This window comes from Cryptomeria japonica, chromosome 2 (genome assembly GCF_030272615.1).
Source record: "Cryptomeria japonica chromosome 2, Sugi_1.0, whole genome shotgun sequence".
NCBI classification, from domain to species: Eukaryota; Viridiplantae; Streptophyta; class Pinopsida; order Cupressales; family Cupressaceae; genus Cryptomeria; species Cryptomeria japonica.
In genome coordinates, this window is record NC_081406.1 from 8260076 (window position 1) to 8283998 (window position 23923).

The 23923-nt window shown below is 37.0% G+C and overlaps 1 protein-coding gene across 2 annotated transcripts in view; it reads left to right on the forward strand.

Annotated features, from left to right (window-relative positions):
- Positions 1 to 22708, forward strand: part of LOC131053993 (ABC transporter G family member 34-like) — a 40001-nt gene extending 17293 nt beyond the window's left edge. For both annotated transcript variants that reach the window (XR_009107854.2, XM_057988555.2), the window contains 2 exons: positions 21790 to 21965; positions 22148 to 22708. Coding sequence is in view for 1 of the 2 variants with exons in the window: in XM_057988555.2 (XP_057844538.2) it covers positions 21790 to 21965; positions 22148 to 22234 (263 nt within the window). In the remaining variant the exon portion in view is untranslated. The remainder of the gene's footprint in view (positions 1 to 21789; positions 21966 to 22147) is intronic.
- The last annotated feature ends 1215 nt before the right edge of the window (positions 22709 to 23923 follow it).

Genomic DNA, 23923 nt, shown 5'->3' on the forward strand with positions numbered 1-23923 from the left:
GACAATGAGATGAACTAAGGCAATGATTTATGCAAAGGATTGGACGAGAGGGATGGAAGGATGGAAAATATGCATTGGATAATGGATAGGGTATTGGAAGAATTGGGCTTCAATGGATGGAAATGAAAGCAAGATCAACATTGGCACACACCTTGAGGGGTGATAGACTGATGGAGGACAAATGTATTTTGGATTGTAAGATTTGGATGGAGGAATAGCTTGGGATTTTGGGACATAAGAGCCCAAAATGGATGATGAAGGTGATGGAGGAATAGATTTGAGAGGTTTGGATGGAGGAATAACAATTTTGGATGCCAAGTTTGATGTTTCTCTTTGTGCTTCAAGGAGCTTCTTAGGGATCCACATGGTTTTTGATTTTTCATGCTTTTGTGGTTCCTTGGAGTGCATTGCTTGCACAAGGGATTTAGGAACCCATATAGATCTTGACTTTGCTTTATTTTGCTCAGTGGGCCTTTGTGGCCTTTTGGATATTTCTTTTTCTTTATAGATCATATTGTTCTTTGTTTTGACATGTCGATTATATTGGACATGTTGATCCTTGAATACATGTGGATTTCTAGACTTATGATGCTTATACTTGGCATCCAAATTGCTTGGATGAGGGAAAGAATGTTGGTGTGGATGGGAATGATATGGAGGCATGTGGGATGGATGGAAGGTTCTCCAAGATGTGTGCCTTTGTTGATGTTTCATAGGAGATGGAGGGATATAGGGACCTAGAATGGATGGAAGCGATGATGGGGAAGGTGGACATTTGGATTTTGACTTTGAAGTGATACCAATGCCTTGAGTGTGAGCTTTGTAGCCATGACCATTAAGATCTTCTTTAACATGAAGGGATTCTTGCTTATGGAGATCTACTCCTTTGCCTTTATCAATATGTTGACTTGTAGGATACTCTTTTCTTTGGGAAGAAGACGCGAGTCCATTATGAGGTGGATATGATATGAGAGAAACAATGAGATCTTGAAGTGGATCGGATTGCACCAAAGTGGAAGAACCCATTGTTAATGTCAGGGGTTCATGAACATCTTGCACTGACACGTTAGAATCATGAGGGGAATTAGGATCATGAGGGGGACTAGGATCACGAGGGGATCGAGGATTGTGTGGTGGACATGGTTCAATGATAGGCTCTTCAAGAGATGGAATGGGAGGAATAATGGGATCATCACAAGAAATGTGATCTTGGAGTGTATATGGAGCATTAGGACATGGAGATGGAGGAATAAGTGGATCTTGTGGAGGATCTGAAGGAATGATAGGGTCTTGTGTTGGAAATGAATTTGGAAGGATACTTTGATCTTGACAAGGAGGAAGATCATTGGATTCCTCTTTAAAGGTGCTTTGCTCTTGACTTTCAATAGGATCATCAGAAAGGATGGAAGGGATATTTGGAATGTCAATGGGATTTGAAAGGACATTTTGTTCTTGGAATGAACGGGGATCATTTGGGATTGGATGGACTAGGATATCTTGATCTTGCTCGGGGAGTGGAATGTCAATAGGACTTGAAAAGGTGTTGTTCTCTTGGATAGAATGGATAGTGATAGGAGAATCATCATGAGTTTCTGGGAAGATGGGGTCCTGGTCAACAATTGGATGGGATGATAAGGTTTCAGGATCTTGATCTTGATTTTCCTTAGGACACGTTTTTTCATGCTCTAAACTATCCTCTTGACATGAGGTTGGACTTTGGATATGCATGGAGGATTCTGACAAGGGATTAATGCTTTGGCATGAAGGAAAGGCACTTTGAAAATTTGTGATGGATTCTGGCAAGGAATCAATGCTTGAACATGAGGAAGAGGGACTTCGAATGGGGTCCTCTAAAATAGGGAATGGCAATAAAGTGCATGGTGGCATTGGGTCTTGTATTTCTGAAATATGACAAGGATGTGCATCACAAATTGGATTATCGTGGCAATCAATTATGGATAGCTCTTGGATAATTGCATCCTTGGGTGTATTGTTTGATGAGGACAATATGGAAGGTTCTTGTGAAACTTTTAAAGGTGTAGGGATAGATGCCACTGGAGAGTCAATTTTCTTGTGAGGGGATGAGGCATTGCTAGACATAAGTGTATTATCTTTATCTTCCTCAAAAGACTCACTTAGTTTTTTCCTTAAGAGCATTGCAATAAGGCCACCTTTCTTTCGAGGTTTTGACATAGTTGGACTTGGAATTTGAACTTGTTTTTGATTTGATGTCATGTTTTGATATTGGACTTGGTTTAACTGTTCTGACATGTTTGAAACTTGGCTTGGTGTGTGTTGCAACCTTTGTTTTTGAATGTTTGGTGGTAGTTGTTGACATTGATATGTTGATTGAATTTGAACTTGTTTTTGATTTGATGTCATTTTTTGATATTGAACTTGGTTTAACTGTTCTGACATGTTTGAAACTTGGCTTGGTGTGTGTTGCAACCTTTGTTTTTGAATGTTTGGTGGTAGTTGTTGACATTGATATGTTGATTGAATTTGAACTTGTTTTTGATTTGATGTCATTTTTTGATATTGAACTAGATGTTGATCATTTTGGTTTGACATGTTCAAAATTCGGCTTGGTGCATGTTGCAAGTTTTGTTTTTGAATTGGTGATTGTGGTTGTTGACATTGATATTCCACCATTGGTTGAACCATTTGTTGACATTGTATAGTTGGTTGGACATTTTGTTGAAATTGAACCATTGGTTGTGTTGGTTGCATATGTTGAACAATTGGTTGTGTCATTGGTTGTGATGGTTGAAAATATGATTGATAGTAAACACCTTCTTGTTCTTGTTGTGGAGGCACATAATGTTGAAATTGATGTTGTCTCCTTTCTTGTAATTGTTTCATCATCTCTATTTGGGAGAGGAGAGCTGGTATGTCTGATCGTTCAAGAAGAGATCTTACATTAATTGGCTCAAAATTTTGACCTGGAAATTTTTGAAACATTTTGGACATTTGAGATCTTATCTTCTCACTGTTTATCACTTTTTGCTCCAATATCTCCTTTTCTCGAGCTAGTTTCTCCTCTAGTTTTTGTATTTGGACATTTAAATCATCATGATAAGTTTGACCAATGTTGCTTTGTTGTTGGGTTGAATAGAATTGTGATTGCATTGTCGGTTGATATGTCAAACTTTGTTGCATCATTGGTGCTTGGAACCTTGTTTCAATAGACATGTCACTATGCAAATGCAATATTTTTGGAATTTTTCAAGGATAATATATGATATGCAACTAAATGCAAACTAAATAAATGAAAATGCAATCTATGTTTTTGGTTGTTTTTGAAGATTTTGACAAACTTTTGAAATGCAAATCTAAAAGAGACCCTTAGAATATTGAAATGACATCTAGACCTCAAAGGACAAAAGGACTTAATTGACAAAGGATAAGATGACAATGTCTCCCCTATATGTTTGGATACTAAGCTAGGTTTAACGAAATGATATTGATGACAAAAGGACAAAGGACTTTGATAAGGTCTAGACCTCTTAACAATGACTTAGGGTTTATCAAAGATTTGGATTGCTTAAGTATGACAAGACCTAGGTTTTGAGACTATATGTGAAAGGATAATTAATATGTATATGATCTTAATATGATATGACAATGACTTAGGTTTAATGAAGAGACTTTGGATATGCAAATGCCGATGTATGACAATGTCAACCTAAGATGAAACCTAAGGTGTAATTATGAAATGATATTACTCTTATGCAAGAGGACATATGCAAATGATCTTATTATGATATGACAATGACTTAGGTTTAATGAAGAGACTTTGGATATGCAAATGCCGATGTATGACAATGTCCACCTAAGATGAAACCTAGGGTTTAATTATGAAATGATATTACTCTTATGCAAGAGCACATATGCAAATGGATGACTTTTATTGATATGCAAAAGAAGTATGACTTAGGTGAAACCTAACCTTGATACTTGACAATGACTTTGAAAAATGCAACCTAGGATGAACCTAAATGCAAGTGACATGAATGTTAAGACAAGATTTGGAACAATGTTTGACAACCATGTTTTAGGAAGATGATCTTTGAATCTTGTTGAATTTTTGTTGGATGAATGTCTCTTGTGTTTAATCTTGTTTTGATCAATGTGTTTGTTCTTGAAATGGTATTCAACTTTTGACAATCAAAGAATACAAGATATTGCAACTTAGACTCAAGACAATCATGCTCATTTCCACATTTCTTATGGTAGGCAAAGACATTAGGTACTTGAGAGGTAGACTCATTATGGGATTCAAGGAGAATACATAGATGCTTGACCCCACGGGCTCCCCTCCACGGCACTCACTTCTCAGGGCAGCTAAGCATCAGTCCCCATGGAATCTCCCCATGGCGAACTTAGTATCTCTTCCAAGTATCCGAATTTGTCCTTCTCAAGTAGCTAGAAGGGTTTTTGGCCTCTAAAAACAAGGTATGTAGTAAGGATTTCTGTTAAGCATTACTCCTTGATGTCATGAAAACATGATTGAGACATTAAGCCCATCAAGATACCAAACAAATGTAGTCGCGCAAGCACGATTTAGACCAAGAGGCCCTACTTAGATGTTGATATGAGAAAGAGTTTCAAGGGGCATCACTTCCCAAGTAACTGCAATTCCCACGTAACACTTCCTTCAAAGCTTTCGCCCATCAGGTATTTTTTTATAGTGAGTTATAATGCCAAGGAATTCTAGCCGTACTCACTTTGGGTCGTTCCCTTCTCACGATTATCACCTGCTTGCTAAAGCAAAGTGGTCGGGAAGGCAGGCCCTCTAATGGAAACAAACAATCAACAAGACAAGCATGGTATTGAAGATCTGGATTTCTGATCACCCTATGAAGGATGAGAGCATACTCTCCTACTCCAATGTCATACTTAGAAAACAAAGCAAACAAGGGTTCATTCCCAACCTATTTAAAAAAATCACTAAGTGCCTAATTAGAAAACTCAAACACACAATTTGGTTGTTTCTCCAAGGCAACCTGCAAAACACATGTCAGAAGTTTGATTTATAGTCTTTGACCATCGAATCTGCATAACACACGTTAGTAATTTGATTTTTAGTCTTTGTCATGCGTAAGCCAAGATCCTGCACAAATAATCAGTACCAAAATCCAAAACACAGAAAACAGAATGCAAAAACATCAAAAATTTCAAGTAAACTGCATTTTTTTACCCTCTGATATGGACTTTACACAAGCGCAGAAGACAGGACACAAGCGCAGGTTGTCAAACACAAGCGCAAGATGTCTTGACACAGGTGCAAGACTCTTCAACATAGGCGCAAGATGCTTTACACAGGCGCAGGATGTGTCCAGAATGCACTGCACGGCCCTGTTTTTGAGTTTTGACTTGCAAATCAGCTTAGAAGCACTCCAAAACACAGTAAGATGGTTAGAAGGTTAGTATTCACGTCGGGTTCACCATTTAATGTACGCATAAGAAATTAGGAATCATCACAAGATAAGTAGATCAAATCAAAACATAAGACCTGATAGCTCAATCAAAGAAATACTCATTGCAATGAACCTAATCACAATGCACATTCAATAGAGGTATGAAAATGAAGCATTCAAAAGAAAACATTATGCAAACCAGATTCAAGATTGAATACTCCTTCCATGCGGCTCCATTGTTGTTCTTTCCTCTTCAATGGGTTTGTGGATCTCACCTACAAGTGCTCTCACAATTGAAAGCAAAAAAGCTCAAGAGTACTAGAACTAAAATTTGATAGTTTGACAGCAATTCGAATTTCGAGAAGTAATTGAAGGGGTTGATTGAAGAAAAATTATCCAATTTATAGAGAAATTGGAGAAGTGACAAGATTGGCATGATGCAATTCAAATGGAAATTGCAAATCAATATGTTAATTATGACAAATTATGCAAATTATGCACTTTCCATGCACAATTTTGATTGATTGATTATGACACATTTCATGTCAAAATTGATTGATTAATCAATTATGACAATTTCATGACAAATTGAAATGCCACTCCCATAGAATTAGGAGATGAAATAGGAGGGAAAAAGAATTAGAAATTTGAAAATTAGGAAATTGAAATTGATGACCAATTAGGAAATTGGAATTAGAAATTGATGAAAAATAGGATTTAGGAAAATTAGTGAATTAATTAATAATTTTTCATTTATTAATCAATTCACAAAGAGGAATAATTAGCCAATTAAATAAAGATTTAATTGTAATAAGAAGACTTAGGATTAATAAATAATTTAGTAATCCTAGAGGAAGAAATGGCAAATTAGGTTAAATGACCAACTCATAAAACCCTAGAAGACGAATTAGAAATGCGAAAATGACAATTAGGTCTTGATTAAAGATAATTAATGTCATGATTTGATTTCGATAAATGACCAATGCGACAAAATGATTGAGAAAATGCGCCAATTGACGAGGAACAATAACAAATTGATCCAAATTGACATAATTGAGATAGACAATGATCGATAGCAAAATTGATTGCAAAATGACAAAATTGATGAAATAGATTGCAAGATGACAAGATTAGACATGACCACGATCAATGACAAATTGATCGTAAAACGGCAAGTATTGAAGGATTGATGATAAATCGACAAGATTGATAAGAGGACAATGATCGATGACAAATTGATCGTAAGATTGACAGGATCGATAAGAGGACAAAACCCTAATTAGGATTGACGATGTCCAAAATGATGAGATTGATGATAAGATTGATAAGATTGACAGGAGGACAAAACCCTAATTAGGATTGACGATGTCCAAAATGATGACAAATGAATACGCACATTGATGCGACAGGATAAAATTGATCAAAATCATGACTGGATAATGTTGTCGAGAAGACCAAATTTGAGGACGAGATGATTGAATAATGTAGAAAAATGACTCGATGTTCGCAAATGATAAAGACCAAGTGCGTGACATAGGAGAAATGTTAATGCGACGCAAAAACCTAAAATGAGGCAATGCGCAATTGTTAAAGTATGACCTTGCAAGCGTTGACCATTTTTGGGTGTCTACAGAATGCAATCTCTACAAGACACAGGCAACCTAGGCATTGGAGTGCTTGTAATTTCATTATACATTGGTGCCAAAAAGAAGTCTACAAAATGGTTGTAGTTCTTTCTGTTATCATGCATCCTTATCTTTGGCACCCAATCATATATTGGACTCTCTATTCTATTCCCAGTCTTCTCATCAATCTTATAGCTCACAATTTGAAGCTTGTTGGTCTCGAATATTGCATGATACTTGGATAAAAGGAGATAGCACAAGTAGGATGAGAACCTAAATGTCTTATAGGAACCTTTTTTTATCATTAGTAATTATTTTTGCATGGATTGAACAACATTCTCAACAAAATTATATCTTACTAGCTGACCTACACAATGGATATTATAAATCATTTCAAGAAGGCTTGCACCCACTTCCCTATCATTTTCCAATCCCAGGCAAAACGACAGCAAGGAAATTGTATCCCCAACCCATGGAACACAAATGTTAGAATCATAAGGAGGCTTATGATTCTGATCCAACACAATACCAATACCACTCTTCATTAGAGCTTTGATAAATGAATCTCTGCAACTTGGATCAAGACTCTCATAATTCCCTGCCAGCTTTTCAAGGTCAATTTGGACATTTGAGTTTTGGGCTTCAAGTCCTAAGTTCAACAAACGAGCAAATTCTCCCTCGTTTATGGATAGAATTTCCTCTTTTGTATTTTTATTGACAATTGCTTTTTTATCTTCATCATAATTTTTGGCGTAGACCATGACAAAATCAGGGCAAGGGAATACTTCAGGAAACACCATGCTTCCCAATCCAACATCCCATGATGCGATTTTATTTGTTTTTTGTTTTAACATTGGTTTGAAAATAGTAAATTTTACCCTGTTTGCATCTGCCGCCTTACTAGACAATGCATATCTAATATCTATGATATGCCTTTCACCATGGATAGCAAGGTCATAAATATCATCATATTCATCAGTGAAACCTGGTGTTTTAACTAGTTCGGTTAGGTACATTTTGTTTTTCAATTGGCTTCTTGTTGAACTACTGCTTCCCATTTTGTCCATCACTATTATTGTCAATAATTCAAAATAATGCTAGATAAAAACCTGAAAATGCTAACCCTCAAATTGGACCATGAGATTACCAAAAACAAAAAAGGCAAGATGTAGGTGTTCTAGATTTTACCCGGAAATTGGAATTTCTATTTCACTAGATTGGCGCAGACAGTATCTGTTGCAACTTGCATTCCTCAATCTAGTAGCTGTTTCTGAATCTCCCTCGATTCATAGGTTTGTCCAAGAAATGAAAGACGATTATGATTTACAAGTCTCTTATTTTGAAAACTCTAAAAAGTAGAAAAGTAAAACCTAAAGTGCAAAATATCTAGAATCATGTTGTAATTTTATTAATTACTATTAACAACTATTCGATGCCGAAGGACAAAATTAATTACTATTAATAAGTATTCGATGCCGAAGGACAAAACATTCATTACTGTAGTATAAATTCCGAGGACATTAAGAATCATCTTGTAATTTTATTAATTATTATTAATAACTATTCGATGTCGAAGGACAAAACATTCACTACTTCAGTATAAGTTCTGAGGACATTAAATGTAATACGTTCAATTCCAGGCAAAGTTCTCCCAAATGTGTTCACTTCCCACATTCGGGCCGAAATCCACCCTAAGTCGTTGATCTTTGCTCATCCAACGAACGAGGGACCAAGGTACCTGTTGTGACTTTACGGGTCTATTTTTTAAGTTTGTTTAAAAATTTTAAACTTCCGCCCAAAAAAGTGCTTCATAGACTTAATTATATTTAATTAAATTTAAAACATTTCAATTCCGGGCGAAGTTCTCCCAAATGTGTTCTCTTCCCACATTCGGGCCGAAATCCACCCTAAGCCACTGATCTTTTCTCATCCAATAGATGATGGTACTTGTTGTCAGTTGTCATGGGTCCCATGACTTCTGCCAGTTTTTGGGCATGTCACCATACTCATGTCACTTTTTCGGGCAAAGTTCTCAGAAAGTTGTTCACTTCCCACATTTGCCCCGAAATCCACCCTAAGTCGTTGATCTTTGTTCATCCAATGGTTGATGGTACCTGTTTTCAGATGAAGTGGGTTCCACGACTTCTGCCATTTTTCCGACACGTCATTGTACTCGTGTCACTTTTCGGGTTTGATTTTTAAGTCTATTTAATCATTTTAAACCTCCGCCCAAAAAAAATCTTTATAGACTTAATTATATTTAATTAAATTTAAAATTTCCAATTCTGGGCGAAGTTCTCATAAAGGTGTTCACTTCCCACATTCAGACCGAAATCCACCCTAGCCATTGATCTTTGTTCATCCAATGGTCGATGGTACCTATTTTCAGATGAAGTGGGTCCCATGACTTCTACCATTTTTCTGGCACGTCACCATACTCGTGTCACTTTTCGGGTCTATTTTTTAAGTCTATTTAATGATTTTACAATTCCGCCCAAAAAAGAGATTTTTAGTCTATAGACTATAGACTTAATTCTATTTAATTAAATTTAAAATGTTCAATTCCAATTTCCAGCCGAAGTTCTCACAAATGTGTTCACTACCCACATTTGGGCCGAAATCCACCTTAAGCCATTGATCTTTGCTCATCCGACGGACGATGATACCTGTTGAGAACTTGAGTGTTGTCAGATGTCATTAGTCCCATAATAAGAGTCATTTAAATTTTAAAGATGTGCAATAGTTTGAGATAACTATTAAATATAATGTTAATATTATTTGTAAAAATTTGAAATTAAAAAATAATATAAAACATGAAACTTAGTTTCTAGAATAAAACAAATAACTAAATAAAAATATAAATTTTGATATACAATTTGAAAGGTAAAAGTTTAATATAAAAAAGAAAACATTCAATATTAAACATAAATTTAGTGTATTAATTTTAAAAAATGTGCAGTCCTCAACCTGTTAAGGTGAGCAAATTTGGAATGTACAAATGCCAAGGTGGTGATTAATTGGTGCAGAAGGAGTTTTATGCGGCATGTTGCACAAACGGAGGAAGGGGAGGATGGCAGGAAATCTTTTTCATGATCTCATGGCATTAATGCCTTATCGTGCACATTCATTACCCGACCTATAAGACGGAGGCAGAATCTATTACCTTTTGTACCAGTTTTTGCTTTGAAGCGGAACAAATCTATAGTTCATAGAATCATACCTTCTGTAAGACATTTTTTGCAGGAAGTGATTTTGAAGTTGCAGGTGACCATGGAGGCCAATTTCACACTTCAAACAGACAAGAAGTTGGTGCGCTTTTTGGGCAAAGTATCTGATAAACGAATGCAAGGACTATTCATGTTTAAGGAGGAAAAGTTGTGGGCGACAGCTCGACTGATGCTTGCAGAGGAGGTGGCACATATCAGTCACTAGTATCATACTAACATGGATGTTTACTCTCTTATTCTGGCGTGGGCCTATGAATTCGAACTAGAGGTGGAAAAGATAAATCTCACATTGGTCAAATTGATTGATAGGGATTTTTTGATTAACCTGGATTCAATCTTGGAGTGGGTGGTGCTGGAAGTTGGCATTCAAATTAAGGAAGGGGATGACCAGGAGGAGTTGCTTCCTTTTATTCGTGGCCCAAAGGATGAAATCAAATACTAGTGTCGTGAACATGCCAAAGTGGGGTGGGAAGCGATGAAAGTCTTTGTGAAATTAATCAAGGTGGATAAAGTCCTAAAGGCTTTGCATGTGGTGGCAAGGATGGAGGTTGGTAGGGAATTGAGAGATAGGGCTGAAGAAGGAAGGGCCATACAGCTACTAGCAAGCTTGGAGGGTGACCCCAACTTCAAGTGGCTAAACTACATTCCAAAAATGAAAGCTAAAGTGGGAAAAGGGAAAGCCAAAGCATCGACCTCTGAGGAGGGAAGGGACTGGGAGGAGGTGACCCAGGGGGATAGTGAGACTGAGTGAGCGGCCTATCGGCAATGAACTATTTTTTTTGTCTGCTTGCTATAAGCTGTGGGCAGTAGGTTTTTCTCTCAGTCTGCATTTATGCATGAATGACTGCAAATTTTGTATCTTGAAACTTTTGAATTAATATAATGAAAAAACCTTTACCAATCAACTTTTGTATCTTGAAACTTTTGAAATTTTGTATTTTGAATGACTATATAGTATATATTTATAAAATTATAATCAAACATAATCAATGTACAAATAATTAATGGAAAGAACTGATTTTTTTTTTTTTAGCATTACATAAAAAAGATCACATTATTAAATTTATTTCCATTGTTTAACAAATAATTGAAATAACGTAGCTCATATACAAAAAGCATTTGAAAGAAATTAATTAATAAAAATGAAATAGAATTATAGAAAGCATTTTTATATCCATAAGACTGTAAGAGGCAAACTGGAATTTGAAAAATTATCATTAATATTTATGCTTTTGAAATTTACAATTTTTTTGTCTAAGACTTGAGTCCCCCAAAAACTTAAAAGCCAAAATGAGTGAGCCACTAGCACTGAGCCTGTTAGGGTTTGAGGACATAGAAAAAAAAACTATAGGGGGCGGGGCTAGGGCACATCTAGTGGAATTGTTTACAATTTTGCCCTAAGAATCTGGCCCTCCTTCCATGTAGAATTCTTCAGACAACATAAGCTGAGAGAATTCATCAAGCCACATGTAGTTTGGAAAGTGGTCCAGGAGGAACCATTTCTGGAGGAAGTCCCTGCCAATCCGTGCCCATTTTCTGTGACACGTCAGCTGCTCCGCATTCAAGTTTAGGAGAAATGGTTGCCTGGCCACTGGCATTGTTTGGTCAAGGAGGAGAAGCTTGGATAAATCAATCATCCAAGGGATCCCCACCCCTACTTCTGCAAGAACGACAAGAGTAATGTCATCTCCGAGGAAGTCTTCCTTAAAAACCTTCCTCAACAGCATCAACATATCCACCTTGTCTCCTCCCAGGTCCAGAAGAGATGCTAAGAAGCGGGATGTAAGGTCTGTGTTAACATGGTACCTATTTTCGTTTCACATAAATTCTCTACCCAGCACCATCCGCACAGTCTCATTGGTGAACGACCCAACCTCCTTGCAGACTGATTGGAGGGTTGGGTCTCTAACGAAGCCTAGAAAGACCCTCTGGTCCTCTGCAGAAAGGCTTCTCAAGCGGATGGGAGTGTCCATCTTGTGAAAATAGATTAACAAATTAAACAACCTAAGCAGTGAGCCTATAAACCTAAAATACCATGAGCTTTGATGATTTATCTGCCAAATGGCAAAGGCTAATTGAAGATGAAAGAAGCAGAGATCGTATATAAATTGTTGAAGCTCTTGATTGTAATAATTACTTCTTTAACAGTATTAACTACTATAATTTTTTTTAAATCTTTCGTATCTCTGCAAATCTATCCCATAAATGCACTATTATGCGAAAATGGAAACAACTATGAACTAGTACCAAATTGGCAAGTATCACATTGGAAGTCGTGGGGACAGAGTGGATTGAAATTAGTGAAAAGATATATATTAAATGAACAAAATTATCGATCGTGATTCAGGACATTTGATACGTGTCTATTGAATCCAATTCCATTCCGGGCACTTTCTGGTGAGCTATGTTCTCTTCAGAAAATTGGGCCGAAATAAAACTTCAGCCATTGATCCACGATCATCGAATGGTTTAAAATCATTGATAGATTTTAGGTATGTGTCACCCTTCACGTGTCAAAGAGGTCATGCTTATTGATACATCGTGCAGAGTCCGAACTCAATGAATTATGTGATGTGATGTGATGTGCCTTGTCTATTAATGGCAATGAATTCATGAAATCGCCAATAAATTATATATTGTACCATATATAACAAAATATTCGCAAAAACAAATTAAATAATTTTCAAGTGGTGGAAAAAAATCGCCAATACATTTAAATAATTTTCAAGCGATGGATAAAAATTGCCAATACATTTAAATAATTTTTCCTTCAGAGTAAGCATTTTTGCTCATATAATTATATATTTGTTCTTTTAAACACAAATTATTTGCCTCTCACAATAAATATTTTCCCCATAGAACAAGGTACTATTTGCCAGAAATTTATGGAATTTTCATACCGTAGAAAAAAAATCACCAATACAAAATAATTTTTTTCCCCATTTAAAAAAAAATTTCGCCATCCATATGAAAATTTCCCCCTGAAAATAATGTCTAATTTGCCAGGATTTTACACAATTGCCCAGGGGGTGGTTTCTTAAAGTTATTCCTGGTCCAGGCAACAAATCCTGATCAGAAACCCAATTACAAAGAAGAAAGGAGAAAACCCAATTGAGAAAAACTCCTAACCATTATTCTAACTATAAAAGAAAGCTGCAATTGCCGATGAAGAAGAACTGCAAATGAATCCACACTACAAAAGGATTGTACATAATCATAGAAACCACTGCATGAGTACCTCTGGGATACTTTGAAAATTACTTGTACATATTTTCCATTGCTCACATGGATGAACAGACAGGTACACGGTCTCTGAATACAGAAACTGGTCATCTGAAGACAGTGTTATCACTGTTTAAAAATTGGGTTCTACCTTCCCCATAATTGGCTATGGTACTTTGAAAATATTCGAATAGGGTGTGGTCCCAAGTGCTTCAGCTTTGTTCTAAACCTAGAGGGTTTATGGGTTTTTCAAGTTTTACTTTATCTTTTGTGTTAGATCCCCTGGTTTCTATTCTGTCGTTACTTTATTCCACTTAAGTCATGGGTCGCGGGGTCATAGGAAGTGTCCCCCCCTTGCTATTTACCTAGGCGGTTATGTTGATTATTTGAAAAAATTTCGCCCTGTTTTATTTCCTTCTAAAGTGTCGGGCCCAGTAAACGTCGATCAACTTGAGGAAAGATCCGACGGTCGGCGCTGTTTCGCAAGGGTTAAGTGCTCGCCCTTTAAGGCCGCGAAATAGCGAGAATGAATATCAGCCGTCCATGTGTCATGCTGAGGAAGTAAATGATGTGGCCGTCAAAGAAGGTAGGCCCCCCCCTCTGTGGTTTTCTTCTGGTGTATTAGACGGCGGCACGTGGCACAAGTCGCCACAGTCAGCGGGTTAAGATTAAAGTTCAAAAGTGGGCCCTAAAGATGAGTTAGTTCACAGGTGGAGATGACCTGGCAAGGACAGCTCTTACAGTTCATTGAGACCCCGTGGCTCCTTCCAGCGAATGAAAAAGTGACAGGTCAGCTTCGAAAATGACAAGGCACCAGGTGTCCATGGCGTGTCCGTGGGCCCACCATCTCTGAGAGCCTTCTCAAGGGGTTAAACACCGATCGACTGCAGAGAAGATCCGATGGTCGACGCTGTTTCGCAAGGGTTAAGTGCTCGCCCTTTAAGGCCGCAAAATAGCGAGAATGAATATTAGCCGTCCACGTGTCTTGATTATGACATAGGAGATAGACCTGTTGAGACGAAAAGTGGGGCCCCCATGGTTCTTCTTCTGGCAAGTGACGGAGTGACAAATCAGCACAACGGATGACTAGATGCCAGGTGTTAGTTACGACACAGTGGGCCCACCATTCCTGAGGACCTTTTCGAAGGATTAAACAGTGATCAGCTTGAAGAATGATCCAATGGCATGATGATGACATGGCCAAAAGGGAAAAACATGGGCCCGCCACAGTATAAAGGGATACATTCGGCCAGTATCAAAACAGAATGTAAAGGGATTTTCTAAGCCAATGATCAGATGCCACGTGGTATTATGTAGCCAATAGGAAGATGGGACCCAGACTAAAGACAAAGCCGTCAAAATGCAATTCACAGTGAGACACTTGCAGGAAGGCTGCGACCCGTTGGAGTTAAAATATGAATTCTCGTATGAATTCGATTTTGAAGGGACGGCCGAAGCATGCAGAATCAATGTTATAGTTAAGGCCCAGAGTACAAGCATTTGATTTCCTAACAACCAAGTATAGAGATCTTTTAAAAGGATTTTGCAGAAGAGTAATGCAGAGTTATCTTTTGCAAATACAGAGAAGGTGAATCAGTTGCAGAGCGAATTCCTTCAAGCAAGCATCAGGTTCTTTCTTATTTTGCAGCTATTCTTGTGTGTTGTAACAAGTGGAATTATTCTCGTATTACAGAAGTGTTTAAGAAGTGATATTCATCTGGTTGTTTTGCAAATGGCTCCTAAAAGGGAATTTTCTGGTAAAGTTGATTATTTAGAAAGGAGTGTGTGTGATGACTTTTTAGAACAGTTGACGCTGTCAACCAACCAGGCATCTAAGGCCAAAGAGTTAGTACCCAGGGCTCCCCGTCTGAAGATTGGAGAAGGATTATATGACAAGGTAATTGGTTAAGAGACCCACAGGTTGGACTGTCTGGGTTGGGGTTATTTAGAGTCGGATTTGGGATGAGGAACTCTCCTGCTCCTCAAAATAGCATTTGGGAATTAGATGTTGGGATGTTGGTAGTCCCAGGGGTGTTCATGGATACAGATTTGTTAACCCAAATGGCGTTGAATTGTGATTCAGTTACAAGGTGCATCCGGGATGTAAATGGAAAAACCCTCGTGGAGATTAATGCAGAAGAGTTGAGAACAGCATTTGGGCTCAGTGAGTTTACCAACTTCTTGGAACCTATAAACTTCACACAATTAGCTCAGGTGTATAGGGCACAAAGGAGTCATCTTAGGAATGGACCTCTCAAAGAACTTTTTCTGAAAGTAGGAGGGTTAGCAGTTGTAGGGCCCAACACACAAGAGCCTTTTTCATTAAGTATGTTTACCTTGAGGGCAAAAGGGATGTATTGGGCACTTTGCCAAGTTCTAGGAGAGGATGCTGAATCGAATATGCCAAACCATTACTTGCTAATGATTGTTCAAATTTTGAATCCTTCTCTTACTATTACATTTGATTATGCTTCTTATATTGCCGATGCTATCCATGGACGGTTGATAGGGATAAAGAATGGAAAGGTGGATAGGCCATTTGGGTGGTATTCACTCTTGATGCACCTCTTTCTCTTCAAAGGTGGTGATTATTTTGCCAGTGGTATGGACCTGGTAAAAGAAAAGGAGGGAGAGAAAATGCCGGTACAACTATGGAGTACTGTGTTGTCATGGGACAGAGAGGATGCTAGTTTTTTGAAATTTGATAAATATTTTGCATCCAAAATAAGGACTCTCCTTTTCTCTGACAACCCAAGAGTCCCCAAGGTTCTTCTGGAGTTCTTAAGACCAAAAGAATTCGCAGAGAATATCAAGATAGTTCATAACTGGGGTGATATGTACTTATATCCAGTCTCTATAGTTTTTAGAGTCTTTGGTTTCAGAGGCACCCCATTTTTGTTACCATACCAGGTCCCCCTCAAAGTTGGAATAGCTGAGATTTTCAGACAAATTGGTGACCTGCAAGAGGCAGAGTTAACAGGCAGAGGTAAAGGGACTATTTTCCCTGTAGCTACAGTAGCCCACCAATTTGTAATCACCAAGGGAGGCTGAAAATGTTTTGAGGATTTCCTCAAACCCTACCATTTGTCCACTGCAGTGTCTAGATGTGCTGATCCAGAGGACTTTTACAATGGTGTGTTCCGGAAGAAAGTAGCATGTAGAGGTAGGCCTCATCAATTCCACTTTCCTGAAGACCTCATCAGGAATGAATTTGATTTAGATGAACAGGAGTTGAGGAAAGAAAAGTGGGTGGCTTATAGGAAAGCCCTGGATTTTGTGCATCAATTTGATGCTAGCTATGACCCATTGTCTAGCTTCTTCCCATTGGAAGAGAAGATAAAATTTTTGATTATTTGCTTTGAGGATGTAATGCAAACAATAAAGGAGAAGAGGGAAGTTGTAATCAAGAATAACCCTGAGAAAGCAAGAATGATTTTGGGAAAATCAGCTCCCACTAAAGCAATCCCTCCTGGTGATTACACCCTGCATAAGAAAGCAGGTTATAGTGTGCTGGTGTCTACAATAGGGGAGCCCTCTTCATCCAAAGGAAAGAGGAAGGCACAAGAAGTCATTGACATCCAGGACAGCCCAAAGAAGCAGAGGGTGGGGAAGGAAGTGCAATCAGATACACCCCTGTATTCCCCATCCCAATCCCCTCTCCACATAGGAGATGAGCAAGCAGCAACTGAATACCTCTCTCAGTTGGGCAGCTTGGGGGAAATCGCATATACCTATGATGAAGTGGAAGAAGGGATGCCAGAAGAGCCCACTGAAGCACAGATGGACATCACTTCAACTGAACTCATAGGCCAGGAGTGGGATCCTGAGATAAAGAAGGCCACTAGTGCCTTTCTAGCTGATGATAGCTTTGTCACATCTGAAACATTCATGCAATTTATCTGGAAGCAGCATATAGATAAATATAATGCTAGATGTGAAGCAAGAAAGGCAGAACAGCCTAATAAAGACCCAGCCTCAGTGGAGGAAGAAATAAAACAGGAGATGATGGAAGAATTCAAAACCATCACTCCTGAACAGGGAAGGGATCTAGTAGCACAAGCTGGAGTGCTCATTTTACCAGAATGGAATATTGCTGATGCTCTGGTGCTGGATGCAGTAAGAAAGGAGACCAAACCCATGGAAGGGGTTACATTCAGTAAGGACAATGCTGCACTAGTCATGTGGTCCCTTAAAAGAAATGAGGATAAGAAAGGTAAGGACACCTCAGGGACAAGTCACATTGGTGGATTGATGATCAAGAGAGTAGAGAGTATAGGGGTAGTAGAGGCTGCTAGCACTGTGCTAGAGACTGCCAAATTTAGTGTTGCAGTGGCTGAAAAGGAAGCCAAAGAAAAGGAGGCCCTCCAGCTTAAATTGGAAATAGTTTTGAAGGCTTATGATAGTGCTAAGGAGGAGATAAGAGGCAAAGATAGCATTATTGCTAAATTGCAGAGCCAGCTAGCGGGACAACACCAACAAGGTGAGTCTTCAACATTAATGATCACCTCTTCTCCTGCAAGACCTCCACCTACTAGCCCCATCATTGAGCTCCCACCATCTCCTGCGCCTTCCAGCTCTCAAATGATTGAGATAACTCCCCAAGAATTGGAGAATCTAAAGCAGACTCAGGCCTATTATGCGGGGAAGTATGAGGAGAAGATAAAAGCCACAATCTCTAGTTTTGCAGACACTATAAATGCCTCACTCCTTCATAATAGTGTGGGAAAGGTCATGGAGATATGGACTGAATTAAGAAGAGATAAGGCCATTTTGACACCCATTTTTGACAGATGGAGGCCTAGGGAGCAAGACTTAGAGTTCATGTGTGTTTCCTATGATGAAGCAAGAGCTAATCCCATCATCAAATCCACTTCTGCTATCACTAAGAGTTTATTGCAATTGGCAACAGAGGTGGATAATGTGGAAAGAAGGGTTCAATTGCTTAAGAAGGAATACACTGATCAAGTTTGTGAGTTGCTCCCAGGGATTTTTGCCAATCCAGATCAGCTGAAAGATAAGCAGATATGGCTCAATGAGATAAATGCTAAATTGTCAGCAAGGGTCAAGGGAATCATTGATCTGGATGATACCTCTTTCTTTGTTATAACCATACAGGAAATAGAAAGAATTAAATCACACTATAGTTTTCTTAACTCAGAAGTCAACAAACTGAGGAATTCTTGGAAAAGGTTGACTAAAGTTAAGAATGATGTGATTAGTTTTGTATGGCCGATAGAGGAGACGTATAGTGAGTGGGGAGTTAAATATTCCACTCGAGATCCGGAGCAGTTGGAGGGCGCCCCTGAAGAGCCAGAAGAGGTTACAACTGAACAACTCGTTGAACAGACTGCTGGGGAATCTGAGAAGAGCGCATAACTGATTCACGTAAAAAATTGTAACCTCTTCAATTTTTGAAATAATTGTAACAAACTTTCCTCGAGAAGTCCGAAGATTTGTGCATCCATATTGTTATAAATGGATACCAGGACTAGAGAGAAAGGGATCACAAAAATTTTGTAAGAAAACACTACAGAAATATTATCTGAGCTTTTCCAAAAGTTTAATGGAGAATCAGACTTTTGTAAAATCTTTTCAAATGAATATCAATATACAAGCCGTCAGTTTTGAGTGAAGCTTTGTGTCGTCTTCAAACTTGTCCTTAAGTTTATTTACTATTTTCATTCTGAATAATCCAGGATTTTCTGTTTGATTGAAATTGTAAGGCAATCTCAGTATGGGTGTTTTTAGCTTTTCTCTTTAGGAGGGAAATTAAATATGCATGATCATTCTTACCAGTAAATACTTTGGGAGAAACTTTGAATTTTGAGGACCATAGTTTAGTTTGAAGTGATTGAATTCTTGTTGGTGTTAGGCATTCGCAAGGATTAATGGAAACCAAGTTGATGGGAAGTATAGAGATATTTTGTTTCAGGAGTTTTATTTGAGTTTGAGTGACTCTGTAGCCTTGGATAAAGCACTGGTACTAATCGAAGTTGTTTATTGCATGCTTTGTTGATCAAATATGCTGAAGTTGAGTATTGTTTCATTCTTTGTTTTCAGTTGTTTTCAAGGTGAATAAACCCACTGGTTTTCTGGACTGGTTTGCTGTGGGTTTGTTGCTTAAGAGTGTGAAGTTAATTCACAAAGGGTATACCCACCTGGGCTCAAAGAAAAGCCCGAAGTGTAGAAGGTCTAACCAAACCTTGTCATATGTTGTCTCTAGAATCCCTTTATCCTTGATGTCTTCTTGGCACCCATTTTAGATTGTATTATTAAGGGCATTGAAGGGGAATCAGATTTTGAGAACAACAGACAGGAAGATATGAATATGCAGAAATGTGCTCCAAGTTGAATAACTGCAAAAAGTCCTCTGATTATGATAATGTCATTGTTTATCCATTGCTCAATAATGTCCAACTAGAAAGAAACTCTGGAAGCACTCGAGGATGCGACTCTAGAATCTCATGTAGTCAGGAACCCTGCTAGAAAGAATATCTAGGAGCAAACAAAGTTGCAACATTGGAATCTCATGTAGACAAGAATTTAGAACAAAAGAACATTTTTGGCTGTCACATGGAGGAAGAGTTCATAGCAACTTTAATCTTCTATTTTTATTTAAGAAACTTATTGAAAGAAACCTGTACTAAATGGATTAAGCAAAACCCCCATATAAACTTTCTAAAAGTTAAATTTTTAATACAAAGCCCCAAATTTTTCAGATCTTTATCATTTCATTCTTGCAAAGCACATACAATTTGAAAAGAATCAATATAAGAAAAAAAATTCAAGGAGCATGCAAAAATTAGGGGAAGAATATGCATACATTTAAAAATAGAGATCTACATCAGCTTCCATGGTAATGATAATCTTCAGAAATTTGCCTGCAAATAATCATTAATGCTTCTTCTTCTTAGCAATCTAGCTTTGATACCATGATAAATTTTGCAGCTATCCCTACAAAATAGAGAAAAGTTCTAGCTGGGAAATAAAAGAAAAACTTGTAGAGAAAATCAAAAGAACAAATGAAAGCAATTAAACCATTTTCATTATTACAAATCTGTATGATTACAAATGATATATAGATCATAGGAGCAGAAATTATGCATGAGATGCATGAAATTTCTGAAGATGTAGATTAGTTAAACTGAAATAATGAGGTAGATGGAGTTTAAAACTCTTTAGTTAGATTACATTCACAATGCATATGCAACTCTTGTTCTCCGTAAATCACAGGTAGAACAAGGAGTTTTCTATGCGCTAACAATATGCAGCCCAGTAGTACTACCTCAAACGAGACATTGGGGCATGCCATAATAGAAGCTCGTGGTTTATTCATTGAAGCTAGATTTTATTGGATTGGCTTTAACTTTCCACAATCGTAAGTCGATGATGCTATTAACAGATTAAATGCATTATTGTTTTCTCACTTATTCTTTATTTTTATGGTGAGATGGGAGATCTAATAGAAGTTTGAATCCTTTCCATTTACAAATTTTGGAAAATCATAGGGTGTACTATCAAAAGATGTAATAGAAGAGAAACATGCAAACAGAACTGAAGAAAGTAGCCATGGGCAAAAACTTATGTCTGTCGATGCATCTGGAAAACATTCCAGAGGTATGTCCGAATCTACTCCTAAAAGACTTATATTGCTTGTTAATGTCTAAATCTACTCCTCAAAGCTGAATTTCTTTGTTTTAGCCAAGGACAGAAACATATATAAAGATTAGAAAGTTAACCAGTGATAAACCAAGACATTATTGAAATCCTTTTGCTGCTTGTGGATGTCAATATCTACTCAAAGCTTGATGATCTGAGCCAAGTAAATAAACACATATAAATTTTGGAAAGCTAAGCAGTGATAACTTGAGATTTTTTGAGATACATTTAGTGCTTGTGAATGTGTGAATCTACCATAAAAGATAAAATGCCTTGTCTTAGATAGGGACTAAAATATGTTTCAATCTGATATGGTACTATTTACTATCTATTGTAAATATTGCAATGGAAAATAGTTATCGTGTTGAGTGTAAATATAAATTTCTCTATATCTTGAGTAAGAGAACACTAAAACAGAAAAAAGTATTGTTAGAGCTTAGAAAGTGTTTTGAACTATACCTGAAAGTATTTTATTTCTCAAAAAGAAAAAGAAAAAAATTAAATGAAAAATATGCTATAGAGAAAAGTTTCTAACATGCTCAAATGAAAAGCTCATTAGCCATATCAATTGAATAGTTCCAAAACCATCTGAAAAAGGTAGCATTTTTCATTCACAAATTGTAATATTTTTGTCAGGCCATGCATACTCACTAGAGAGAAAAGAAAGTTCGAATTCTGAATTCCATTCTACCCATGATAGAGAACTCTTTGAACTCCAAGCCTCGGTACCTCAAAAGAAAGGAATGGTCCTTCCTTTCCAACCACTATTAATGGCTTTTGTAAACATCAACTACTATGTTGACATGCCAGAGGTTGGTGCAGCTAGATTTTGTTTGATTTAAGCTTATTTATTTGGCAATAGTTTAACATACCTAGGTTCCCACCAATAGGAAATCTGGAGCATCAGTATGTGTTTGAAAATGACATCTCACTTTATCAGTTATTGCCTTTTGGCAGTTATTAGAATTAATATTTTTTTTGCTGGATGTTCTAGGTATATACCCGATGCATCATGAGCAATATATGGGGTGCTAAAGGAAATTGTGCAAGTGTGTTCTCTAAAAAGACCAAGATATGGTGATGATTATGATGAAATACTTGAGAAAGTAACATCTTGGGAGATTATAGAACAAACTATTAGAGATAAACTCTCCCAATTTTGACTATTTTGGGGTTTTGGGTGTTTTGGATTCAAAATGAAGATATGTATTTGTGTATATTATTTTTCCTTGAATGACAACACAGTCAAGATCTATGTCAACAAAGTCAAATTTGTAGTCATTACCAAACAGAGATACAAAGCATTCATCTCAGAGCAATGATAGTGGTATCCACATATAGTCAATAGTGTGTAGAAAACGATACCTTGATTATCCTTTGAACTTTGGAAACCTCCAAGTTTTCATATCATAGGAATTATTTGTGCATATAATGTGTCAATAGATAGATTAAGGGGTGATCCATACTAAATCGTTTCATTGGTAGTGAAATTGAGGACCTTTAAGTACCCTACCTTCCCATAAGAGGACAAGGGTTTTTTGCTATAAAATTTTTAACAAGTGGTAGGTTGAGATGATCATGCCTTCATTATAAATGTTTAATATTTCTCAGACTTTGTGTAAATTAGCGAATGTAATTTTTTATAAAAGGGTAAAAGTTTAGCCAATTGGTCAAAATAGGACCCTAGCTATTGTGTTCTCTGTTTCTGTGAGTTGTAAGGATTTTTTCTAGTAAACCTACTTGTTAATGGTCAAAATCATCAATTATTTTCTCATGTTTAAAACTTCTAGTGTAGTTGGATAGCTTCTCCTCCTATGTGTACTTTGCATCTATCTTTGTTCATTGAATTTAAATATTCCCATTTTTCCAACCCAAGGAATCTATATCTAGTATTAAATTATTAATCAATGTTATAGCAGAGCACTACAAGTTCAAGGTTCAACTTGTATCTGAAGCTTGTCTTCAGCCAAAGAGATTTCAGCCTAAGGCTTGTGCTTCATATCAAATAGCTACAACAACTCTCTGGATGAAAAATTTTTCATTAAAAAAAAATTTCTTCTTTTGCAGTTTTCATTCAATCATTGAACTAAAGGTTCAACTTGTATCTGAAGCAGGCTTCAGCCTAAAATGACCAATTTTCTTTTGCATACAATTTAGTTTTATTTAATAGAACTTATCTTTGTTAAAAGAGAATTGAGATTTCTCATGCAATCTCATCAACTGTATAGCTAGGTAATCTCCATCTCATAGATTTTTGAATTTAGGTTTGAGAAATTGAAGTTATATTAATACTAGCAGCTTGAACTTAATACTGAAACTGATTACATGGTTTACTTTAATCAGAAATCTGCTTATAAAATTATTAGGTATTGATTTGCTTCTAGATCAATGTTGTGGATCATGAGGAAATTTGAAAAAATTTATTCTATTTATTTTTTCAGTAAGTGGGATTTGAATGCTATTGAAATTCATAGTAACTAGCCAGAATATTTTGTTATTTTTACCATCATTAGACTGAGAAAAGTGTTAGTTGTTTCCAGAAGCATGAAGGAGACTTGAAATTAAATCTTATAACCTAAGATTCTTTTCAGAAAACCACTTGATGCCAGATTCTACTTGTTTTTACTCCAGGTAGTTTCAAAATGTTCTATTTCACCTTATTTTATACTATTTGCTTAGTCTTTACCCTTCTTTTTTGAAATCCTTCAAACAAAAATACACCAAATTGCTCCCAGATATTGCAAACATAAACATCTCACATTACACAAGC